The 23,429-nt window shown below is 43.7% G+C and overlaps 1 protein-coding gene across 1 annotated transcript in view; it reads right to left on the reverse strand.

The window, feature by feature from the left end:
• Window positions 1–1,370: 1,370 nt before the first annotated feature.
• CHP1 (calcineurin like EF-hand protein 1) overlaps window positions 1,371–23,429 on the reverse strand; it is a 61,909-nt gene continuing 39,850 nt past the window's right edge. The window contains exons 5-7 of the mRNA XM_049781480.1: window positions 13,042–13,103; window positions 3,382–3,504; window positions 1,371–3,259 (exon numbers count right to left, since the gene is read on the reverse strand). Coding sequence (XP_049637437.1) covers window positions 3,206–3,259; window positions 3,382–3,504; window positions 13,042–13,103 — 239 coding nt within the window. The 3' untranslated portion in view covers window positions 1,371–3,205. The remainder of the gene's footprint in view (window positions 3,260–3,381; window positions 3,505–13,041; window positions 13,104–23,429) is intronic.

Consider the following 23,429-nt stretch of genomic DNA (forward strand, 5'->3'; position numbering starts at 1 on the left):
GCGTTTGCCTTTCATGCAGAAGGTCATTGGTTCGAATCCCAGCATCCCATATGGTCCCTCCCCCTCACCCACCCCCCCAGCCTGCCAGGGGCGATTTCTGAGCATAGAGCAAGGAGTAACCCCTGAGCGCTGCCAGGTGTGACCCAAAAAACAAAAAAAAAAAGAATATACAGAAGACTCAGAGACTTGGAATCTGACCCCCAGTCCTACACAGACTTACATATCAGATATTAGGCAAATTATTTCATCTTAACAGATATGAGACGCTTTATTGCCTTGTGTGCTATTAGAGCTATGAAGAAACAGCCTGTAGCTCCTCAAAAAATTACTAGATTAACATCACAGTTAAGATAATGACAAAGAAAATCTTCAAATTGCAGTTTCTATTCAAGAAGAGGTTAAACAGATGTAAATCAACAAATACCAGTCATCAATTTAAATTGCCTGTTGACTCAAAGCTCAAAGTATCCTGCATTCAGAGAACATAAAAGTCCTGATTTCACTTTCATTCTGCTCAGTATTTGGGGTATAGAATGAAAAGTCCATTTGTCTTTCCTATACCTTAAGAAATATAACTTGTAAAACCTGTCTTTATCTCTAGTAAAAACTTGATCTATACCACAGTTAACACATATTCTAATAGTGTTTACTTGATTTTGAGATGCCAGGAATTGAATCCAGAGCCTCACACATACAAGCAAATGCTTCACTACCGAGCCACATCTCTATTTTCTACTTGTGACATGTTTCTAAAATCAATTTGAGGGTGCTGGAGAGAGAGCACAGTGGCAGGGTATTTGCCTTGCATGTGGCCAACCTGGGATGGTCCCGGGTTCGATTCCTAGCATCCCATATGATCCCCTGAGCCTGCAGGAGTGATTTCTGAGTACAGAGCCAGCAAAGTAACTCCTTAGCGCCACCAGGTGTGGCCCCAAAACAAAAACAAAAATCAATTGAAAAAAATTGGTGATATAAAAAGTATTGGGGGGGGGGGGGGGGAGTATTCTAGGGCCAACTGTTGATAGGGTATTTGCTTTGACCTGCAACCATAGTTAACCTGGTTAAATACCTGACATCCAATATTGACCCCCAAGGGCCCCACCAAAAATGATCTCTGAATGCAGAGCCAGGAGTAATCCCTGAGCATTGCCGGGTATGTCCCCCAAGCAAAAGAATTCTAAAAAGCACACTGAAGGTAAAGGAGAGTCATTTAATTTGTTTGTTGTTATGGTTAGCTATGGAAGGGTCACCAGGGAAGTGAATGGCATTCAGTACCAGGGATTGAATACAGGGCCTCACAGACACTAGGCATATGCTTGACCATTAATATCTTTTTGGCTTATTATATGAAACTCACAAAGTCAACCAAGTTATTTTGTTTTAACCACAAATATTTATTGATGGACTGAAGAATACAATTTTAATGGAACAATAAGGCACAACTGTGGATTAAAATGGTTTGATATACAGCCAAAAAGGAAAAATCCATAATCTTCAGGACTTTTAAGTCAAGGAGCCTCTGAAGTACCTAATAGATCAGTGTCATTCTTCCCTTTCATAAAATTCCTATATTACATCACTTGATTACAAAGTCAGACTAATACTTCGTCAAGAATTCCTCAGTCATTTCTACTGGAGTCCTCCAGCCTGGCTACTCCTGACCCCACTCTTCTCTATCTTGGGTTAGTTTGCTTCAGCAACCCCTATCCTGAACTATGGTGCATACACAGTCTGGTAGAGCCTTCCAAAGCAAGGAGGCAAGCAAGCAAGCAAGCAATGAATCAGAGAGAGCCAGTCCCGGCGAGATACATGATGAGGAGACTCAGACAGACAGACAGACAATTAAGATGACAGCAGCCTGATTCAGTGAGGTCAATACTAGCTGACATAGACAAAGAAACGGCTCTGGCTCATGCAAAGGCCTTTAATGCCTTCTAAGTTTGTTCTACCAGCGCCAGACCTCGTGTTTATAAGGGATAAGCAAAGATCTATAAGAGGAGCTACGAGGTCAGTGTTAGCAGGTGGCTAATGATCTGATACATTCAACACTTTGTACCTGTATTAGGAGCTGACTATGGCTTCCAGCATAATATTAATATTTGCCAAATATCAATTAATAGAGAATTTTGTGCAAAGCTTCAAGATACTGAGGACAATCTTTAAATCTCTTGGATTGGGATAAATGAGGCACTTCCATAACACTAATCTTTCTATTGGAAGGTGAAGTGAAAAATATTCCAGGGTACATAATACTGAGGCATAAACCATGCTGTAGAGGTGGGAATATAGGAGGTGTTTGGGGTACTCAGCCTCTTTGCACAAATAGCTGTGTGAAAGTCCCCAAGCATATGGTCACCATAGCCATTCTGGTGTTATGGTGTTCCCAAAATAAGCCATGCTGCAGGCAAATGTGTTTCTGAAGCCACCACCATGCTAAGGGACTAACAGGAGGAGCCATAAGATTAGACTTCTGGGAATCAGAGGTCAGAGGGAGAGCAACCTGGACAAGCCGCCTAGAGGCTCCACATGAGTTTCATCATGGCCACCACCTCTCAAGAACCTTCCCCAAACATACTTCACAAGACAGCAGAGTGCACAGAGCAGGTCACACAATTCTGAGAAAAGTGTGGTTCCTCTGTAGAAGCAACATCCCGGAGATTCACTTTAAGGTAGATAAAAATGGCCAAACCACAGAACTATTTACCAGCAGAGTTTGGGGTGCCATGCAGAACAGATGGGGGACTGAGGCTTGACACAAAGCAGGGAGTCTGAGGGAGACCTGGCTGGCAGAAGTTGGGAGCACAGGATGGAGAAAGCAGCCAGCCTGGAGGGAAAGCTTGCTGGCTCCGGTGGCCAATGGCCAAGGAGAGAACTTTGCTGGCAGATTCTTGACAGGAGTCCCTTGCTCACTTTCTCAGACTGGATGTATACGTGGCATTCAGCAGCCGAACAGGGGGAGATGTTTAATTGGAGATCACCGGCAAATAAGAGGATCAGAAAGAAACTGTGTACCATTCTGTAATGCCCTGTTTAGACACCAAAGGCAGGTGTGTGTTGATGCAACGTATTTGGGGTTGTCATGCAACAGTAATAGTACTTCAGGGGCAGAGGGCCGTGGAAGCGGATGTAGGGCTGGTGGACAGGAGGATGCTTCAATTCCAGTTCTTAAATACTAGAAAGCAAGGAACAGTTTGCTCTCTGCCCTTTAGTGAAGAAATCGGATGCTCATTTTCTGTTCTACATCCACCTTCTCCAAAACCTGGAAAAAAAAGGCCAATTGCAGTTATAAATGTTGCACAAGAAGAGATGATGTCCTCATGTTTATGAATGCTTTTCTCCCACTCCTGTGCAGAATTAAATTGTTATAATGGGCTCACTTACCTTAACAAATTCTGTGAATGATATGGCACTGTCTCCGTCCTGGTCAGCCTCCTGGATGGTCCTGTCTGCAATGCTGCCCAGCTGCTCGTCTGAGATATTCACTCCAACCATCATGCGTAGCACCTGTGGCACCAAGAGCCAGGACTTTTATTAAGCTTGCATGAGGAAACTTTTAGTAAGACTGAAGATGGGGTGTAGGGGGAGAGGCCCCAGAAGCAATAGCACAGCGGCAGGGCATTTGCCTTGCACACAGCTGACCCAGGATCAACATGGGTTCGGTTCCTGGCATCCCATATGGTCTCCTGAGCCTGCCAGGAACAATTTATGAGTGTAGAGGCAGGAGTAATCCCTGAGCACCGCTGGGTGTGGCCCACCCTGACCCCCTAAAAAAAACCCAAGACTACATATAGGAGCCTGAGAGTTAATACAGAGGGGAGGATGCTTGCCTTGCAAGAGCCAGTGCAAGTGAAATTTACACCAACATCATATGCGGTCCCCAAGTACCACCAGAAGCAATCACCAGGAGTAAGCCCCAAGCATAGGTAGACCCCCCAAACCAAAACCGGACGCACCTGAGGACAGGAGGAACTAACAATTCATTAAGGGATATAGGCAGGACGTGGGGTCAGCCCAATCTCTAGGTCAGTGCTCTTCCTACCTTTCCCATGTGTCACTTAAAGTTCCAAACAGAAATGATTAGCAAATGGGACTTACAGTTTATTTATTTATTTATTTATTTATTTATTTATTTATTTATTTATTTATTTATTTATTTATTTATTTTTGTGGGGTTTGGGTCACACCCGGCAGTGCTCAGGGGTTACTCCTGGCTTCATGCTCACAGATTGTTCCCTGGCAGGCACGGGGGACCATATGGGACGCCGGAATTCGAAACGATGATATTCTGCATGAAAGGCAAACGTCTTACCTCCATGCTATCTCTCCGGCCCCAGGACTTAAGAGTTTTTCTCCTTTGCTTTTTTTGTTTTTGTTTTGTTTGGTTTTGGTTTTGGTTTTGGGTCACACCCGGCAGCACTCAGGGGTTACTCCTGGCTCTCCTCTCAGAAATTGCTCCTGGCAGGCACGGGGGACCATATGGGATGCTGGGATTCGAACCACCGTCCTTCTGCATGCAAGGCAAAGCTCTACCTCCATGCTCTCTCTCTGACCCCTCCTTTGCCTTTATCATGTGACACCCCCCTGTCCCTAAGGAAGAAGTCTCTCACTATTTGTGGATGATATACTATTTAGAAAACCCTTGGGGCTGGAGAGATAGTGCAGCAGTAGGGCATTTGCCTTAGAAGCTGAAGGACAGTGGTTCGAATCCAGGCATCCCATATGATCCCCTGAACCTGCCATGAGTGATTTCTGAGCATAGAGCCAGGTGTGACCCAAAAACCAAAAAAATAACCAACCTAAAGATACTACAAAAAACTCCTAATAGGGGCCGGAGAGATAGCATGGATGTAAGGTGTTTGCCTTTCATGCAGGAGGTCATCAGTTCGAATCCCAGTGCCCCATATGGTCCACTGTGCCTGCCAGGAGCAATTTCTGAGCCTGGAGCCAGAAATAACCCCTGAGCACTGCCGGGTGTGACCCAAAAACCACAAAAAAAAAAAAAAAAAAAACCTCCTAATAAAGTGTCAGGCTACAGGATTAATATGCAAAAGTCCATGGTTTTTCTAAATGCATATAATGAAAGAGAAAGATATTAGCAAAAATTCCATTCACAATAGTGCCTTATAAATACCTCGGAATCAATTTAACTAAATGTTGTGTATGTAAATATTTTGGGGGATTACTATGTTGCTCACCCTAATCTGATTAGGTGAGGAGGATGAAAAATGGATAGCTGGCTATCTTCTCCTAAGAGGAAGGGGTTATGCCTATGTTTCTATAAATGATGACCCTCCCAAAAAATTTTGGGTTCCATTACGTCTTGTTAGAAATCGGGCTAGCACAAATGATCAGGTTCAGACTACAAACTCCCCTTCAGAGAAAAAACAGAATACTTCAGACACTAACAGCAGTAATATTACTAAGGTCTCTGGGGCAGGGAACGATTTAGCTGTCACACACCATACAATGAGTGAGACTGATGGTAGTGATAAACCCTTACACTCCGAGATGCAAAAGGAAAGACAGGAACCTGTCTTAACTGGGCTCCAAAATATAGGAAACTCTTGCTACATGAACTCAATATTGCAATGCTTGTATAATATTTCAGACTTAACTCAGTATTTTTATAAAGATCATTATAAAAAGGATATTAACAAGAAAAATCCGATGGGGCATGAAGGTAAATTAGCCGAAGAATTTGGTCGGCTCATCAAAACCATGGGAAATGGATTTCATAGATATATTAACCCTGAAAGCTTCAAAGTAACAATTGGTTTACTTAATGACCAGTTTGCTGGACACAATCAGCAGGATCCTCACGAACTACTGATGTTCCTAATAGAGGGATTACATCAGGACTTGCTTACTGTAAATCTAATGACAGACAAAACTACACATCTCATGGGAAATGAAAATTATGAACAATTTAGTCCAGAACACCAAAAGGCTCATAAATCTATTATTTATGATCTCTTTCAAGGACAATTCAAATCTATACTCCAGTGTCTCACTTGCCACCAAAAGTCTGAAGTTTATGAGACATTTGTTCATTTGTCTTTGGCTGTTACATCTACAGATAAATGTACATTACAGGAATGCCTCTCTGAATTTTTTAAAGAAGAAGAATTAAGAAATGACAACAAAGTTCTGTGCAACAGTTGCAAAAATAGAAGGGATTTTTCAAAGAAAACGTACTTATGGAAACTGCCACCAGTACTTATAATACACTTGAAACGTTTTGCTTTTGATGGCAAACAAATAAAAAAATTGCATACTTATGTAGATTTTCCTTTAGAAGACCTCAATTTAGAGGAATTCACTTCAGAGAATAAAAGCAAGATTAAGAAATACAACTTATCATCGGTGTCAAACCATTATGGTAAAGTTCACTATGGACACTGTACTTCATACTGTAAAATTGCTGCAAAACAACACTGGATCAATTTTGATGACAAGAAGATCAAAAAAGTCCCTAATACATTGGTGAAATCCACAGCAGCATACATACTGTTTTATACTTCTTAGAGATCTACAATGAACACCAGATAATCATTTTACTTCCTTATCAGTTGCTATTAATGCTCTAGGATTCTTTCCACAGGCATGATCAATGAATATAGATTGAAAATCATGAATCCCCAATGTGTTTCCTTGTAGGATGGATTTATGTCTTAATTTCATTATTGCTCTAGGTCTCAGTTAATCATGAAATTTTACAAATTAATTTAGTCAAGGTTCACCTGAAAGAGAAATTTCTCATCATATTAATGTTGTTTTTCTTTCTAGGTATACTCATTTAACAACTTTCACTCTTTTTATTTTAACATCATTGCTTTATTTCCCTCAATTTAGGTTTTAAGACGCTTACATAATGATAATTTTAGGTGGACTTTCTTCACAGTGCTTCTTGCCTATGATTGATTATCATAAAGTTACTGTTATACAATAACTTTGTATATATACTAATATACACGTATAGTAGAGTTGTCCATGTTTGTATTATGCATGAAATTCTCTTTCAGATCTGCTAGGCAAAACCATAAAAAAAAAAATTTTTTTTGTGAATTTGAAATGATTTATCTAAACAATTGCCGGCTATTACATTTTAAGGAGCTTTTAATTAATTCAGCTGAATTCTCTTTTCTTTTGCTCTATTTTGGATCCTTTCCAACAAATATTTTTTAGTATGAGTGAGAGTTATGGCCATATTTTTTGTAAAGTCTGTGTATGTATGTCTTGTTTAGTGTCTGTCTGTTCTGCATATTTTGTTTTTTTTTTTTTTTTTTTTTTTTTTTTTTTGGTTTTTGGGCCACACCCGGCGGTGCTCAGGGGTTACTCCTGGCTAACTGCTCAGAAATAGCTCCTGGCAGGCACGGGGGACCATATGGGACACCGGGATTCGAACCAACCACCTTTGGTCCTGGATCGGCTGCTTGCAAGGCAAACACCGCTGTGCTATCTCTCCGGGCCCTCTGCATATTTTGTATATAGTTTCCTTTTTCCTAACTTTATCTTCCCCAAATTAGTCTTCCTTATCCTTCCTTCTCTCTTCCTAGTCCTTAACATTTTAATTTTCAGGATTTCACATGTGCAACCCATCTCCTTCACCCACAACTACAAGCTTCCTGATCTCGGCGGGAAGAAGAAATCCATGACTGTTGGAGTTTTACACCATATATGCTGCAAACTTGTTGGAAATGAAGCCACCTGGGATTTGTGTCACAATGTAACACCAGAGAAAAGATCCATGGACAAGACCCACAGTCTCTGGATCCCAGTTAAACTGTGCTGTCTGAATTTCTGGTTTTCCATCCACATACAAAATGCTATTGTTAACCGTTTCTACAATGGCTACCCCAAGATTGCACCAATCCCAAAGGAAATACAGAAGCCCAACCAACTTATGATGTAATGATGTAACGCTTGGGGATGCCCCAACACATGGATGACTGTACTGGCCTTCCTTCTTCATTCAGCTTGATGTTATCTCCTGTACAAGGCTTCAACCGGCTTTTCCAGACCCATCAAGTGTCTTCTGCCGGTCTTTTTGGAGTCCCAGACCCCTCATATTTACACATTGGTATTGAACTCTGTAGAAATTACATCTGTTGTTTTTCCTATAACTGTAATCCTTTGAAGTTATGTTTGGTACTACGCTTCTTTTGACTATCGTAATTAATGTTTTTCTATTTTAGTTTTTAATATTAGGAATCGATGTTGTATTACATTAAGGTTTTGCTTTCTTAACTTTAGGTTTGTGAGTTATATACTATTGTCTATAATTTCCCAAATAATATTTTTGTCTGTTCTCAGGGTTTTTTGCGTGGGCGCATCATAGGCAAAATACTAGGTTTATAAAGGTTCCATCCATTTTGGATGGGCCCTCAAGTTGTTTATTTACACAGGGAGGGTCTCTGCCTTAAACATTTTGTTTTGGTTTGTGACTTAAGCTCCCATCTATAAATAGTCGACATCAATTTCAGACATCTTATGTACTTCAGACCGGATTAAGAACTTGGACTAAGTTCAGATATCTATTGATCATCATTGCAGTGGCTCCCCACTGTGCAGAGGGTGTATGTGCCACTTCTTCCGAAATAAAGGCCTAGTTCAATGCCCTCAAAGATGGGCTTTCTGGTCTACCTGAACTTGAATAAAAATGGAGCTGGAGAAATAGCATGGAGGCGAGGCGTTGGCCTTTCATGCAGAAGGTCATTGGTTCAAATGCCGGTATCTGCCAGAAGCGATTTCTGAACGTGGAGTCAGGAGTAACTCCTGAGCACTGCCAGGTGTGACCCAAAAACGACCACCACCACCACCTACAACAACAACAAATAAAGAAAAGGTGCTTCTTCTTGCCTACTACACAACCTTTCTGGTGTCTCTTCGAAAGATCTATGTACGTCTTAGATTTATCTTCTCAGGAGCTTGTAGTTGATTCCTTGATACATGTTTCTGGTTTTAGACACCCTGTGCTTAGGTTAAAAGTTTTTCTTTACATTTTCCTGTGATGCGCTTATGCAAACAGCCGCTCTTTTATTATTGACTAATTTTTCTTTTAATAATTGTAGACAATATTGTTTGTTTACTAAAAACAAAAGGGGGAATTGTTGTGTATGTAAATATTTTGGGGGATTACTATGTTGCTCACCCTAATCTGATTAGGTGATTGTGCCCTACCCTAGGGTGTGACCTGGCATTCTGCCCCCACCCCAGGGTAGGACCTGATTCTGCTTCCACCATTGGTTGGTATCTGATCCCACCATTGGGTGGGACCTGACTCTGGACTATAAGAGCAAGGGTCTGTGGAAGGCGAGGGGCTTTGGCTGGATGGAACTGAATCGGAGTCTTTGGACTTCAGTTTTGTCCATCCGAATAAAGCAAATATTTCCACGAGCCTGATTGTCTGCGAGCTGTTTACCCGCCGTTTCACCTCAGAACCGTGGGCTAGACAGGGTGGCAGACACGTGCTCCGAGCTGGAAGAAAAGGGCCTCATTCTCCATCCCTCCATCAGTCAACCTCTTCAGGGGCTGTCCTGCTACACTAAAGAGATGAAAGACCTATACAAGGAAAACTACAAAACACTACTTCAAGAAAAGATGACAAAAGGAGATGCAAACACATCATTTGTTCATGGATTGGAAGAATTAATACTCCTCCCAAAATGGCAATATTCCCCCAAAGCATTGCATATATTTAATGCAATCCCTATATGGACATGCACATTTTTAAAAGAAATAGAACACTCTGAAATTCATATGGAATAATAACTCCTCCAAATAGCTAGAGCAATACTTTAATTGGAGAAGACATCACCTTCCCCAAGTTAAAACTGTATTACAAAGTGGTAATAATTAAAACAATGGTAGTGGAATAAAAGTAGATCCTCAGATCAATGGAATAAGAGTAGAATATCAGGGGCCGGAGAGATAGCATGAAAGTAAGGTGTTTACCTTTCATGCAGAAGGTCATCGGTTCGAATCCTAGTGTCCCATATAGTCCCCCATGCCTGCCAGGAGCAATTTCTGAGCACGGAACCAAGAAAAACCCCTGAGTACTGCTGGGTGTGACCCAAAAACCACAAAAAAAAAAAAAAAAGTAGAATATCAGGGGCTGGAGCGGTGGCACAAGCGGTAGGGCATTTGCCTTGCATGCGCTAGCCTAGGATGGACTGAGGTTTGATCCTTGGCGTTTCATATGGTCCCCCAAGCCAGGAGCGATTTCTGAGCACATAGCCAGGAGTAATCCCTGAGCATTACCGGGTGTGGCCCAAAAAGCAAAAAAGAAAAGAAAAAGAAAAAAGAAAAAAGAAATTCTGGCTCTGCGCTCATAAATCACTCCTGGCAGGCTTAGGGGACCATATGGAGTGCCAGGAAACAAACCCAGGTCTGTCTTGGGTTGGCCGCATGCAAAGCAAACACCCTGCTGCTGTGCTATTGCTCCGGGCCTGTGCCATCTTTTTATTTATTTATTTTTGTGGTTTTTGGGTCACATCCAGTGACCCTCAGGGGACAGAACAGATATCTGTCCAGGATCAGCCACGTGCAAGGCAAACGCCCAACCACTGTGCAATATATTGCTCCGGCCCCAGTGAGCCATCTTTTTAACACATGGAATGAGTTCAGATTTACTTCAGAAGAGTAGAAATCAGGCCCGGAGAGATAGCACAGTGGCGTTTGCCTTGCAAGCAGCCAATCCAGGACCAAAGGTGGTTGGTTCGAATCCTGGTGTCCCATATGGTCCCCCGTGTCTACCAGGAGCTATTTCTGAGCAGACAGCCAGGAGTAAGCCCTGAGCACCACCGGGTGTGGCCCAAAAAAAGAAAAAAAAAAAAAAAGAAGAGTAGAAATCAGGGCCCGGAGAGATAGCACAGCGGTGTTTGCCTTGCAAGCAGCCGATCCAGGACCAAAGGTGGTTGGTTCGAATCCCGATGTCCCATATGGTCCCCCGTGCCTGCCAGGAGCTATTTCTGAGCAGACAGCCAGGAGTAACCCCTGAGCACCGCTGGATGTGACCCAAAAACCAAAAAAAAAAAAAGAGTAGAAATCACTTATCTTTTAGGTACATCTTACTATTTTTTTTAACTTTATTTATTTAGGGGCCAGAGCAGTGGTGAAGGGAGTAAGGTGTCTGCTTGCATGCGCTAGTTTAAGACAGATCCCTAGGTTCAATCCCCCAGCATCTCATATGGTCCCCCAAGCCAGGAGCGATTTCTGAGCATATAGCCAGGAGTAACCCCTGAGCATCACCAGCTGTGGCTAAAAAACAAAACTTTATTGATTGATTGGTTTTTAGGCCACACCTGATGGCACTCAGGGGTGACATGTGACTCATGGCTCTACACTCAGAAATCAATCCTGGCAGGCCAGGAGACCACATGGGATGCCAGGAACCGAACCGGGTTCCTCCCAGGTCTGCCAAATGCAAGGCAAATGCCTACCGCTGTGCTATCTCTCCGGCCCCTTAGGTACATCTTAAATAGAAAATCCCTACTATGCAAATATCAGAATATGTTAACTGAATGGGGTCCTTACCAATCATAAATACTTCATTTTATTTGTTTCATTAATGCTTTTGGCCAAACCCAGGGGTGTTCAAAGGGCTGGAACATGTACTTTACATATAGCAGGCCAGAGTTTAATCTCCAACAATCATGGTCCCCCCCTCCCAAACATTTCTGGGAATGACCTTGAACAATAAATCAAGAGTGGTTCCTGAACACTATCCCATGTGACATGATCACACACACAAGAAGGCGCTCAAACACACACACAAAAACACACAAAAATATAAAAATAATGTTCTCTCATCATAAGTGTGTATTTAGGAAAGGGGCATAGAAGAGGCAGCCCAATCTAATATGCGGAGTACCAGGCCTTTTCTACTTCTGGATCAGAAAGTGCCCATTAGAGCAACAAAGTATGAGGAGCAGGGAGCTCAGAGCTCATGGGCATAGTAGTAGTTCCTAAATTAGATAAAATTCAGGAGCAATTTATGCAAGTTATCTCAGTGCTATTAGAACTGACCTAGTTGCCAACAAGTAGTATGACAATAACTTAACTATTATATCAAAACCAGACTTCAGGCCCGAGGAGTAGCTTGGCATTGGGGTATCTGTATGCATGATGCTGACAGTTCTCTCCCCAGTTCTCTCTGTTGTGATCTGTAGTAACACAAATGTCACTGCTGGCAATACTACAACCAAGTATGCAACTCCTACAATACTGTAATCTCCAAAGACAAGGGAAGGGAAAATAAAAGTAAAGAAACCATGTGGCTAGCTGTGAAATCCACTTCTGTTTTTTTGTTTTTTTCGGGCCACACCCATTTGGTGCTCAGGGGTTATTCCTGGCTAAGCGCTCAGAAATTGCCCCTGGCTTGGGGGGACCATATGGGACACCGGGGATCGAACCGTGGTCCTGATCCTTGGCTAGCGCTTGCAAGGCAGACACCTGAAATCCACTTCTGACTGTGAGAAGGAAGTAAGTCAATGGAGAAGTCAAGCTCCCCAGAGCACCTGCTTTGCATTTATCTAGTATAGGACAGTGCATACAACAAATGTTAAATAAATGCTTCCTGAAGGATAACAATTCCTGCCTCCCAAAGAACTCTCAGACAGGGCCCACAAATACTATCCACTTGTGTTTTTTTTTTTTTTTTTTGGTTTTTGGGCCGCACCCATCGGTGCTCAGGGGTTACTCCTGGCTGTCTGCTCAGAAATAGCTCCTAGCAGGCACGGGGGACCAGATGGGATGCCGGGATTCGAACCAACCATCTTAGGTCCTGGATCGGTTGCTTGCAAGGCAAACACCGCTGTGCTATCTCTCCGGGCCCTGTTGTTTTTGTTTTAGGGTCTCACCCAGAAGTGCTCAGGGGTTACTTCTGGCTTTGTACTCAGGAATCATTTCTGGTGGGCTCAGGGGAACATCTGGGATGCCAGAAATTGAACCCGGATCTACTGTATGTAAGGCAAATGTTCTACCTTCTGTACTATCACTCTGGCAAATGCCATCCACTTACATGAGCGTGCTCCCACATACCTGTAACAGCTCATCACGGGAGATCTTGTCATCTTTATCCAAATCATAGAGTCGAAAAGCAACTAGGAAGGAAAAACAAGAATTACTGGCAAGATAGTGCTCTATAGTTCTCAAGAAGCATTAAACATGAAATGGAGGGGCCAGAGAGATAGCATGGCAGAAGGGCATTAGCCTTGCATGCAGAAGGACAGTGGTTTGAATGTTCAAATCCCAGCATCCCATATGGTCCCCCAAGCCTGCCAGGAGCAATTTCTGAGTGTAGAGTCAGGAGTAACCAACCCCTGAGCGCTGCCGGGTATGACCCGAAAACAAAACAAAAACAAACAAAAACCATGAAATGGAAAAGTCACCATATTTAACAGTTTTTCTAAGAGCATTTAACTATAACTTGATAGACTTGTGTCTTTTAATTTTATTATTGTCATCTTCATTATTACGATTTTTGCAGTGCTAGGGGTAGAACCAGTCTCATCCATGTGAGTTATGTGGTCTACCACTGAATCCCAGCCCCAATCCTTTGAGAAACTTTTATGTGAGGAGGGGACAGGAAACCTTCTAAGCAGAGCTCAGAGTCCAGGGGTAATGTGGGCAGTGCAGGAATACCCTGTTATAAACAAAGACAGTCATGAGGGAGAAAAGCATGGAATCGGGTGATTTCTAGCCTTGTGGTCTCTTGGCCAGCCAAATCAAAACCTCTTTCTCGGGGCTGGAGAGATAGCATGGAGGTAAAGCGTTTGCCTTTCATGCAGGAGGTCATCGGTTCGAATCCCGGCGTCCCATATGGTCCCCCGTGCCTGCCAGGAGCAATTTCTGAGCCTGGAGCCAGGAATAACCCCTGAGCACTGCCTGGTGTGACCCAAAAACCAAAAAAAAAAAAAACAAAAAACCTCTTTCTCTTTTTTTTTTCCTTTTTTTACCACACCCGGTGACGCTCAGGGGTTACTCCTGGCTATGCACTCAGAAATGGCTCCTGGCTTGCTGGGGGACTCAAACTGCAATCTGTCCTGGGTCAGCCACATGCACAGCAAACACCCTACCACGTGCACCACTGCTCTGGCCCCAAGCTCCCTTTATTGACCAGCTCAAATCCAATCAGACAGGGAGAATTATCAGCTAATCTAGTCTAGGTGGACTTTTACTAGTCAAAGGTATTGAAAGGGATTGGTGAAAAGGACCAAGGAAGCTGGGGAACGCCTTTGTTTTAGGTAAAAAGAGTGTTTCAACACCTGTGATGCAGGGGATTAAACTCTGCATACAAAGCATGGCCACAGGTTCTTTGTGCTGTCTTCCAGGTCCCCGAAGAGCTTTCAAAAGCACTGGAACATTTACCACTGTGCAGTGCCAGTGGCTATGGGTGTCTGCATTGCCAGACAAGGCTGGTGCTGCCACATACATTGAGCATAGTTCTGTCATTTGGGTCAGGCAAGCAACTTCCAGCTGTGTTGCAATCAGGTGTGTATGAGCAAGGCAGCAACTACTCATAAGCATAACTAAAGGAATACAACCCCAGTAAGCACTTATGTAAGTACCCCAACTAAAATATGTGTGACCAGTGCTGAGCAACATGATGGGTGGTGCCTGGCAAGCACCAGAAGTGTGGCGACCATTACAAAGTATGACTCAACAGTCATTGCTAAAAAGTCAATTACAGAGAGAGTAAGTTGGTGGAGAAACTAGGATACAACTTCACATTAATGGCATCTCTTTTTTTTTTGAGTTTTTATTTACTGGGGTTCTTTTGCATACCGAAATAAAAGCTCTTTTTCCAGGCTCTATGCTGGGACTTTTCTGCTCAACACCAGGTGCCATAGGAGTGTGTGCCAAGCCTGGCCCTAATGTTACTACCCCACTGATGGCATCTAACCTAGATAAAATATGGCCCCTCTCTGTTCCAATCAGCTAATGTATTTTTGTTGCTGTTTTTGGGGGAAAGCAGACCCAGAAGTGCGCCAGAATTGAACATAGATCTCCTACATGCAAAGTATGAGCTCAGTTTGAGCTATCTCCCTGGCCCCAAATGAGTACATGTGTTAAAGGAGAAAGCAAAGAGGCCAGAGAGATAGTATTGAAGTTAAGATATTTGCTTTGCACATGGCTAACTCCAGTTTAATCCCTGCCAACACTTACGGTCTCCTGAGCATCACTAGGAGTGGCCCAAACCCAGAACTCTAATACACTCCCACTCCACCCCCCAAGAAAAAATGAGAAACCAGATTTTCTTATCCAAGACTGAAAACCATTTTTCAACCCTGGATGTATATTAGGTCACTGTGCAACACCCAGGGGGAGCCAGCAAGAGGATTTCTTGGGCACTGTAGTGCTTTGGGAAAGTGAGTTTTTTTGCAAATTTGTGCCAAATTTAAAATATTGTCTAGCACTTGGAAGTTCTAAAGGTAACAAACTTCAGTTTGAAGTTAAAATGTTAAGAGGGGGCCAGAGTAATAGCAGGACATTTGCCTTGAGTGCAGCCAACCCGGGATGGGCCCTGGTTTGATCTTCAGCATCCCGTAAGGTCCTCCCTGAGCGCCGCCAGGTATGGCCCGAAAAGCAATTAATCGATCAGTCAAGAAATCAAGTGATTTTTTGTTTGTTTGTTTTTCTGGTTTTTGGGTCATACCTGGCAGCGCTCAGGGGTTACTCCTGGCTTTACACTCAGAAATTGCTCCTGGCAGGCTCAGGGGACCATATGGGATGCCGGGATTCAAACCACTATCCTTCTGCATGCAAGGCAAATGCCCTACCTCCATGCTATCTCTCCAGTCCAATAAAGTTTAAAAAAAAAATTCTCAGGAGATGGGTAGCATTCTTGAAGTGATATAGATATAAAAGCAAGAGAATATGGAGAAGTATCTAAGAAGTATTCATCACTCTGCCTCTTCCCAAAGGGTGAATGCACTAAAAGTAATTTTTGTTTTCCTTTAGGGGCCACATCTGGAGGAAATCAGAGGTTTAGTCCTGGCCTTGTGCACAGAAATTACTCCTAGCAGGATCAGGGGACCTTATGGGATGCTGGGGATAGAACCTGGGTTGGAACATGCAAGGCAAAAACACCCTATCTGCTGTACTATTGCTTTGGCCCCTAAAAAAATTTCTTTTTAGAAAAATACAACTTTTTTTGGGGCTGGAGAGATAGCATGGAGGTAAGGCGTTTGCCTTTCATGCAAGAGGTCATCGGTTCGAATCCCAGCGTCCCATATGGTCCCCCGTGCCTGCCAGGAGCAATTTCTGAGCATGGAGCCAGGAGTAACCCTGAGCACTGCCGGGTGTGACCCAAAAACCACAAAAAAAAAAAAAAAAAAAAAAGAAAAATACAACTTTTTTAGAAAGGCATATATCAGAATATGAAAGTACCTGGGGAATTTTTTTTTTTTTTTTTTTGGTTTGGTTTTTGGGCCACACCCGGTATTGCTCAGGGGTTACTCCTGGCTATGCGCTCAGAAGTCGCTCCTGGCTTGGAGGACCATATGGGACACCAGGGGATCGAACCACGGTCCGTCCAAGGCTAGTGCAGGCAAGGCAGGCACCTTACCTCTAGCGCCACCGCCCGGCCCCAGAATATTTTATTTTTATTTTTATTTTTTTTTCTGGTTTTTGGGCCACACCCTGTGACGCTCAGGGGTTACTCCTGGCTATGCGCTCAGAAGTTGCTCCTGGCTTCTTGGGGGACCATATGGGACGCCGGGGGATCGAACCACGGTCCGTCCTAGGCTAGCGCAGGCAAGACAGGCACCTTACCTCCAGCGCCACCGCCCGGCCCCAATATTTTATTTTTTAATGGGAGGGTTACTTTGCTTTTATTTTGATGTTTGGCCATATCAGACAGTGCTCAGGGAATTATATGAGGTCAGAAGGAATCAATCTGAGACGGCTGCATGAAAGGCAAGTGCTTTAAACTCTGTGTTATCGCTATCTGTGTTTTCTGGGGTTTTGGAGGGCACAGCAATCAGTGTTCAGAGTTTACTCCTAGCTCTATGCTCAGAGATCACTTCTGGTGGTGCATAAATACTATAAGTGGTGCTGGGACTAGAACTTGTGCCACTACATGCCAGGTAAGTGCATTCATGACCTGCTGTACTTTTCTCCACCCACCACATAGCTATTTCACAATTGACTTGGTTGGATTCCTATCAGTGCTGATTCTAAACTAGTACGCTTGTCCTTAGACAGTGAGCAGTCCAATGCAGAAATCACTGGGACACCTTGTCAGGTCTCTTTTTTCATCTTCTCTCTTCATCTCTTGCCACATTACTGGTCCTAGAACATGACCCTCTTATCTTCTGAGCTCTCCTCTCACCTTACCAGTTCCATTTAATAAAATGCCATCTAATTTAATGACTCCCAACGTACATCATCAGTCAGGAGAATCTCCTATGAAATCCAGACACCTGGGGGTGGGGGGCAGGGGAAACCATGCTTAACTCGCTTGTTCTGACATGTCCTGCCCCACTGCTTGCTCACTCTGTGAATGAGAACATGTTCCCTAACCGCTCTGGACCTCACCGTGGCATATGAGGTGAAATGCATTCATCTGACAGGGTGGTGCAGGTTAAACAAGCTAATCCACATAAGGCGTTGCCCTGCACTGTACAGTGTTCCCTGCCCTCGACTTTGCCCACCTCTCACACCACTTCCGACCAGCCCCTCTTCTTATGCTTCTTTGCTAAACAAATGAAGTGTTCAATCCTACCCATAATCTTTCTGTACACAAACTTCCCTCTTGTTCTTCATCTGGTCTGCAGCTAGTAGTTCAGATTTCAACTTGCTCGAGAGGTTTTCACTGATCAGTGACACCTCCTTAGCACTATCTTCCCTTACTTTATGCATTACTTCATATACCAGTCCTGACCCTAAACTTTGATTACTTACTTTTTTGTCCCCCTATAGATTTTCTACTTTATTATGCCCAGGTCCTAAGATAGAGCCTGGTAGACACTAACTCAGGGGTCCCCAAATTAAGACCCATTGTCACATGCAGCCTGCTGAGGACAAGATTTGCCACTGCTGCCTGTCCTGCTTAGTAGCCAACTCGTCTCGGGCCTGCAGTGCACATGTATGTAATATGCTCCCTGCTCTCCAACTCCCCACCTTGCAATATATATATATATATATATATATATATTTTTTTTTTTTTTTTTGGTTTTTGGGCCACACCCGGCGGTGCTCAGGGGTTACTCCTGGCTGTCTGCTTAGAAATAGCTCCTGGCAGGCTTGGGGGACCATATGGGACATGGGGATTCGAACCAACCACCTTTGGTCCTGGATCGGCTGCTTGCAAGGCAAACGCCGCTATGCTATCTCTCCGGGCCCTTTTTTTTTTTTTTTTTTAAAAACAGTGTGGTTGGGGCTGGAAAACAGCATGGAGGTAAGGCGTTTGCCTTTCATGCAGGAGGTCATGGGTTCGAATCCCTGCGTCCTGCCAGGAGCAATTTCTGAGCCTGGAGCCAGGAATAACCCCTGAGCACTGCCGGGTACGACCCAAAAACCACACACACAAAAACAAAAAAAACAAAAAAAAAAAAAAAAACAAAAAACAGTGTGGTTGAGGCCGAGGCAATAACACAGTGATAGAAAGCTTGTTTGCATGCAGCTGATCTAGGATGGACCTCGGTTTGATCCCTGGCGTCCCATATGGTGACCCAAGCCAGGAGTGATTTCTGAGTGCATAGCCAGGAGTCATCCCTGAGTGCCTCCAGGTGTGGTCCAAACCCCCCCCCCCAAAAAAAAAAAAAACCACTCTGGTTAAATAGATATAACAACATTTTCCTTTCCAGTTTGTTTTTTGGTTTTTCTTGGCCACACCGACAATGCTCAGGATTTATTTCTGGCTCTGAGCTCAAAGATCACTACAAGCAAGCCAGTGGAACCAAATGGGGTGCTAGGGATTAAACCCAGGGTGGCCATGTGCAAGGCAAATACCCTAACTGCCATACTTTGGCTCTACATTGCTCTGGCCCATTTTACCTTTTTTTGTTTTTTTGTTTTGTTTTGTTTTTTATGTTTTTGGGCCACACCCGGCGGTGCTCAGGGGTTACTCCTGGCTGTCTACTCAGAAATAGCTCCTGGCAGGCACGGGAGACCATATGGGACAACAGGATTCAAACCAACCACCTTTGGTCCTGGATGGGCTGCTTGCAAGGCAAACCTATCTCTCCGGGCCCTACCTTTTTTTAGGCCACACCCTTCCCGCTGTGCTATCATTCTGACCTATTTTGTCTTTTCTTTTAGTGGGGCACACCCACTGCTGCTCACTAGAGGTGAGCTGTCAGTATTCCGGAGGTGCTGGGTTGGCAGGACCATATGTGATGTTGAGGAATGAATCAGGATTAGCTACATATAAGTCAAGTACCTACATAATCTCTCTGGCCCAATATTTGCCAATGCTTATTAATACTTTTAACAGCTGAATATGTTCCTACCAAACTCATACTCCCCACCCCCACCCTGCCCTGTTGGATTCAAACCCACGTTGAAGGCACACAATACATGGGTTTAAACCCTGAGCTACATGGCCCACCCACTGATCCATATTTTGAAACTGGTAAACCATCACCCATTGTTCATCTCCAGGACTTCTCATCTTGCCCAATTGTAACTCTGACCCGATAGATAGTAACGCCCTATTCTCCCAGCCTCCAGCCCTAGTTATTTTCCCTCTGTGACTTAACCTATGCCTGGAATCCCATGTAAAAAGAATCTCATGCTTAATCTTTTCTAAGACAAGGATATAGCTCAACAGTAGAGCACTTGCCTTGTAAGTGCTCTTGTAAGTAAAACCTGGGTTAGATTCCTGGCACTAAAAAAAAAAATACAAAAATGTAATATGTATATATTTTATAAATATAAAATAGTTCATCTATAATTATATATAAATTTTACATGTATAATATATATTTTATACTTGATATAATACTTTTGGTCCTGGCTTATTTTATTTGTATAAATAGAATTGGTCATAAAAATCATACTGGGGTTGGGGAGTGGGGGCTGTGTTTAATCCCTGGAATCCCATATGGACCCTGAGCATACCCATACTGACAATTATCCAGTAGTAATTCTTTTTTTTTTTTTTTTTTTTTGGTTTTTGGGCCACACCCGTTTGACGCTCAGGGGTTACTCCTGGCTATATGCTCAGAAATCGCCTCTGGCTTGGGAGGACCATATGGGACACCTGGGGATCGAACCTCAGTCCTTCCTTGGCTAGCGCTTGCAAGGCAGACACCTTACCTCCAGCGCCACCTACCCGGCCCCACTAGTAGTAATTCTTGAGTGCAGAGCCAGGAGTGACCCCTGCGCATCACTGGGTATGTGATGTTCAAAACCAAAGGAGTACTAAGGAGGGTCAGAGAGACAACACAGCAGTAGGGCGTTTGCCTTGCAAGCAGCTGATTCGAACAGACAGTGGTTCGAATCCTGGCATCCCACATGGTCCCCAATGCCTACCAGGAGTAACTTCTGAGCGCAGAGCCATGAGTGGCCCCTGAGTGCTGCCAAGTATGACCCCCCCCCAAAAAAAAAGAGTACTACGGAGCTTGGACCTGTGCCTACACAGTTACCATTCAGCTTTGCTTGCTATACTGTACAATGTTTAACTGGGGCATCAAAAAGAAATAGGACAAAGCATACTCTCAGAATTCCTGGAGACCATTCACTCTACACAGGAGATAAAGCATATGCAAGTTTGGTCTGTACGGAAGGCAGCTCTGGAAAATGTGTCACTAGGCGCAAGATATCCAATCATACTCAGTCTCTAAAAGATAATCCCGAAATTCTACCCCTCTCACTTCAATGACACCTCAAATACTGCCCAGTGTAGCCCTGATGGGCCCTAAGAACTGCAACACTGGACAGAGTACAGCCAAAAGTGGATCTGAGAGCTCCTTCTACTGAGTACTGGGTCAGAGGTAGTATAGAACCTAGGGCACTTGCCTTGCATGTGGCTGACCTGTGTTCAATCCCTGGTATCCCTAGAGCCTGCCAGGTGTGAACCTTCTAGCCAGTACTACTGGGGACTGGCCCCTTTTTTAAAAAAAGGTTGAAGGGCCGGCACGGTGGCGCTAGAGGTAAGGTGTCTGCCTTGACAGCACTAGCCTAGGATGGACCGCGGTTCAATCCCCCAGCATCCCATATGGTCCCCCAAGCCAGGAGCGACTTCTGAGCGCATAGCCAGGAGTAACCCCTGAGCATTATCGGGTGTGGCCCAAAAACCAAAAAAAAAAAAAAAAAAAAAAAGGTTGAGAGGCTAGAGTGATTGATAGCAAGGAGGGCATTTGCCTTGCACATGCTAACCTGATTTTGATCCCCAGCATCCCATATGGTCCCCAGAGCCTGCCAGGAGTAAGCCCTGAGCACTGCTGAGTGTGGCACAAAAACAAAAAGAAGGTTGAGGAACTGGAGAGGTAATACAGGTATTTAGACATTAGCCTTGAATGTGGCCTATCCCAGTTCAATGTGTGGCAACACATGTGGTCCCCTTGAGAACCCTGCAAGAGTATGCACAGTCAAGAGTAAGCTCTGAGTATCACTGGATATGGCGCCATAACAAATATACAAAAATAAATTGATCTGAAAATCAGAACTAAAGAAATGATAAATCCATGTATAACTGGGGTAGCACTGGTGTATTTCCATCCAACCTCAAGTTTGTCATTGTGGCATTCGGACCTTCCTTTCTTTTTTTTTTTTTTTTTTTGGTTTTTGGGCCATACCCGGCGGCGCTCAGGGATTATTACTGGCTATCTGCTCAGAAATAGCTCCTGGCAGGCACGGGGGACCATATGGGACACCGAGATTCGAACCAACCACCTTTGGTCCTGGATCAGCTGCTTGCAAGGCAAACGCCGCTGTGCTATCTCTCCAGGCCCAGGACCTTCCTTTCTAATTAAATCTCAGCCACAATTTGAAGATGGGATGGTGGATGATTGTCTTTCTCTCCTACCAGAGGAAAGAGGAAGCCCCTAGTCAGACTACTATTGGCAGACACCACATTATCCTGAGCAGAGTGTACGGAATGCACAGCACAGCACCAGAAAAAAAAAAATAAATAAAAATAAACCGGTCATTGACAACATAATAAACCCTAACGCTTGCTTTACTGCACTTGCAAAAGAAAGGAAAACATTTCCTTCTGAGGGACCCCTGAATCAGCTGAAGTATTCTTAATGATATGCTTGGGAATACAAGCTCCAAAAGAAGTATAATTTATTTTTTTTTTACTACTGACTACGTCTGACTAAAATATCTATAATTTAAGAGGTAAAACCCACAAGGAAAGCAATTCATTTTCCTTACTACCACTTTTTTTGGTTATGGTATCACGCACACAACAAAATTTACCTTCTCCATTTCTGAGTGCACAGTACACCAGTAGCAGTGGTCTTACTCTCACTGCTGTAAACAGGTCTTCAAAAACATTTCATCTCGCAAGTCAAAGCATTAAATCCTTTTACCCCAGAAAGGAATTTTGAAAGAACTGGGTATCAAATCAAAATAAAGACAGGCTGTAGGTAGAGATTTATCTTCAACAAAGTATCATGCAGAAAAATATTTATGCAGTGAAGATTATGAAGACATTTTGTTCAGCAGCATTTCGAGGTTTTTTGTTTTGTTCTTGGGTCACACCATGTGGTGCTTAGGGGACCTTCTGGGGATCTAAGTTCAGCCTTATGCAAGGCAAGTACTTAATATACTTAATATACTACCTCTCCATCCCTATTTACTTTTTTTTTTTTTTGGTTTTGGTTTTGGTTTTTGGGTCACACCTGGCAGCGCTCAGGGGTTACTCCTAGCTCTATACTCAGAAATCGCTCCTGGCAGGCTCAGGGGACCATATGGGATGCCAGGATTCGAACCACTGACCTTCTGCATGCAAGGCAAATGCCTCACCTCCATGCTATCTCTCCGCCCAACCCCATTTACTTTTAAATATAGTTTAAATATAACCAGAGAGATAGTGCAGAGGGTAGGGTGCTTGCCTTGCTTGTGGATGACCTGGATTCCATTCCCCAGCATCCTATCTGATCCCTTAAGCCAAGGGTCTCAAACTTGCAGCATACAACATTTTGTGGCCCTGCCCTAAAGGAATCTTTTTTTGTTTTGTTTTGTTTTAGTTGTTTGGGTCACACCCCCCAGTGTTCAAGGCTTACTACTGACTTTGCACTCAAGGATCATCTTGACTTTGCCTCCTGCGGCCCCCAGGTAAATTGAGTTTGAGACCCCTGCCTTAAGCCCACCAGGAATGATTAATGAGTGCAGAGACAGGAACACTGCTCTGAGTACTGCTGTGGTGCTGTCCACGGTGTCCCCCTCCCAAATATGAACAGGGGTGCAACAGAATAATACTTGGGACACTCTGGGAGGGGTTGGGTGGGCTGTGGTCATGTAGCACCTGA

Source organism: Suncus etruscus, chromosome 10, assembly GCF_024139225.1.
Source record: "Suncus etruscus isolate mSunEtr1 chromosome 10, mSunEtr1.pri.cur, whole genome shotgun sequence".
In the NCBI taxonomy this organism is placed as follows: Eukaryota; Metazoa; Chordata; class Mammalia; order Eulipotyphla; family Soricidae; genus Suncus; species Suncus etruscus.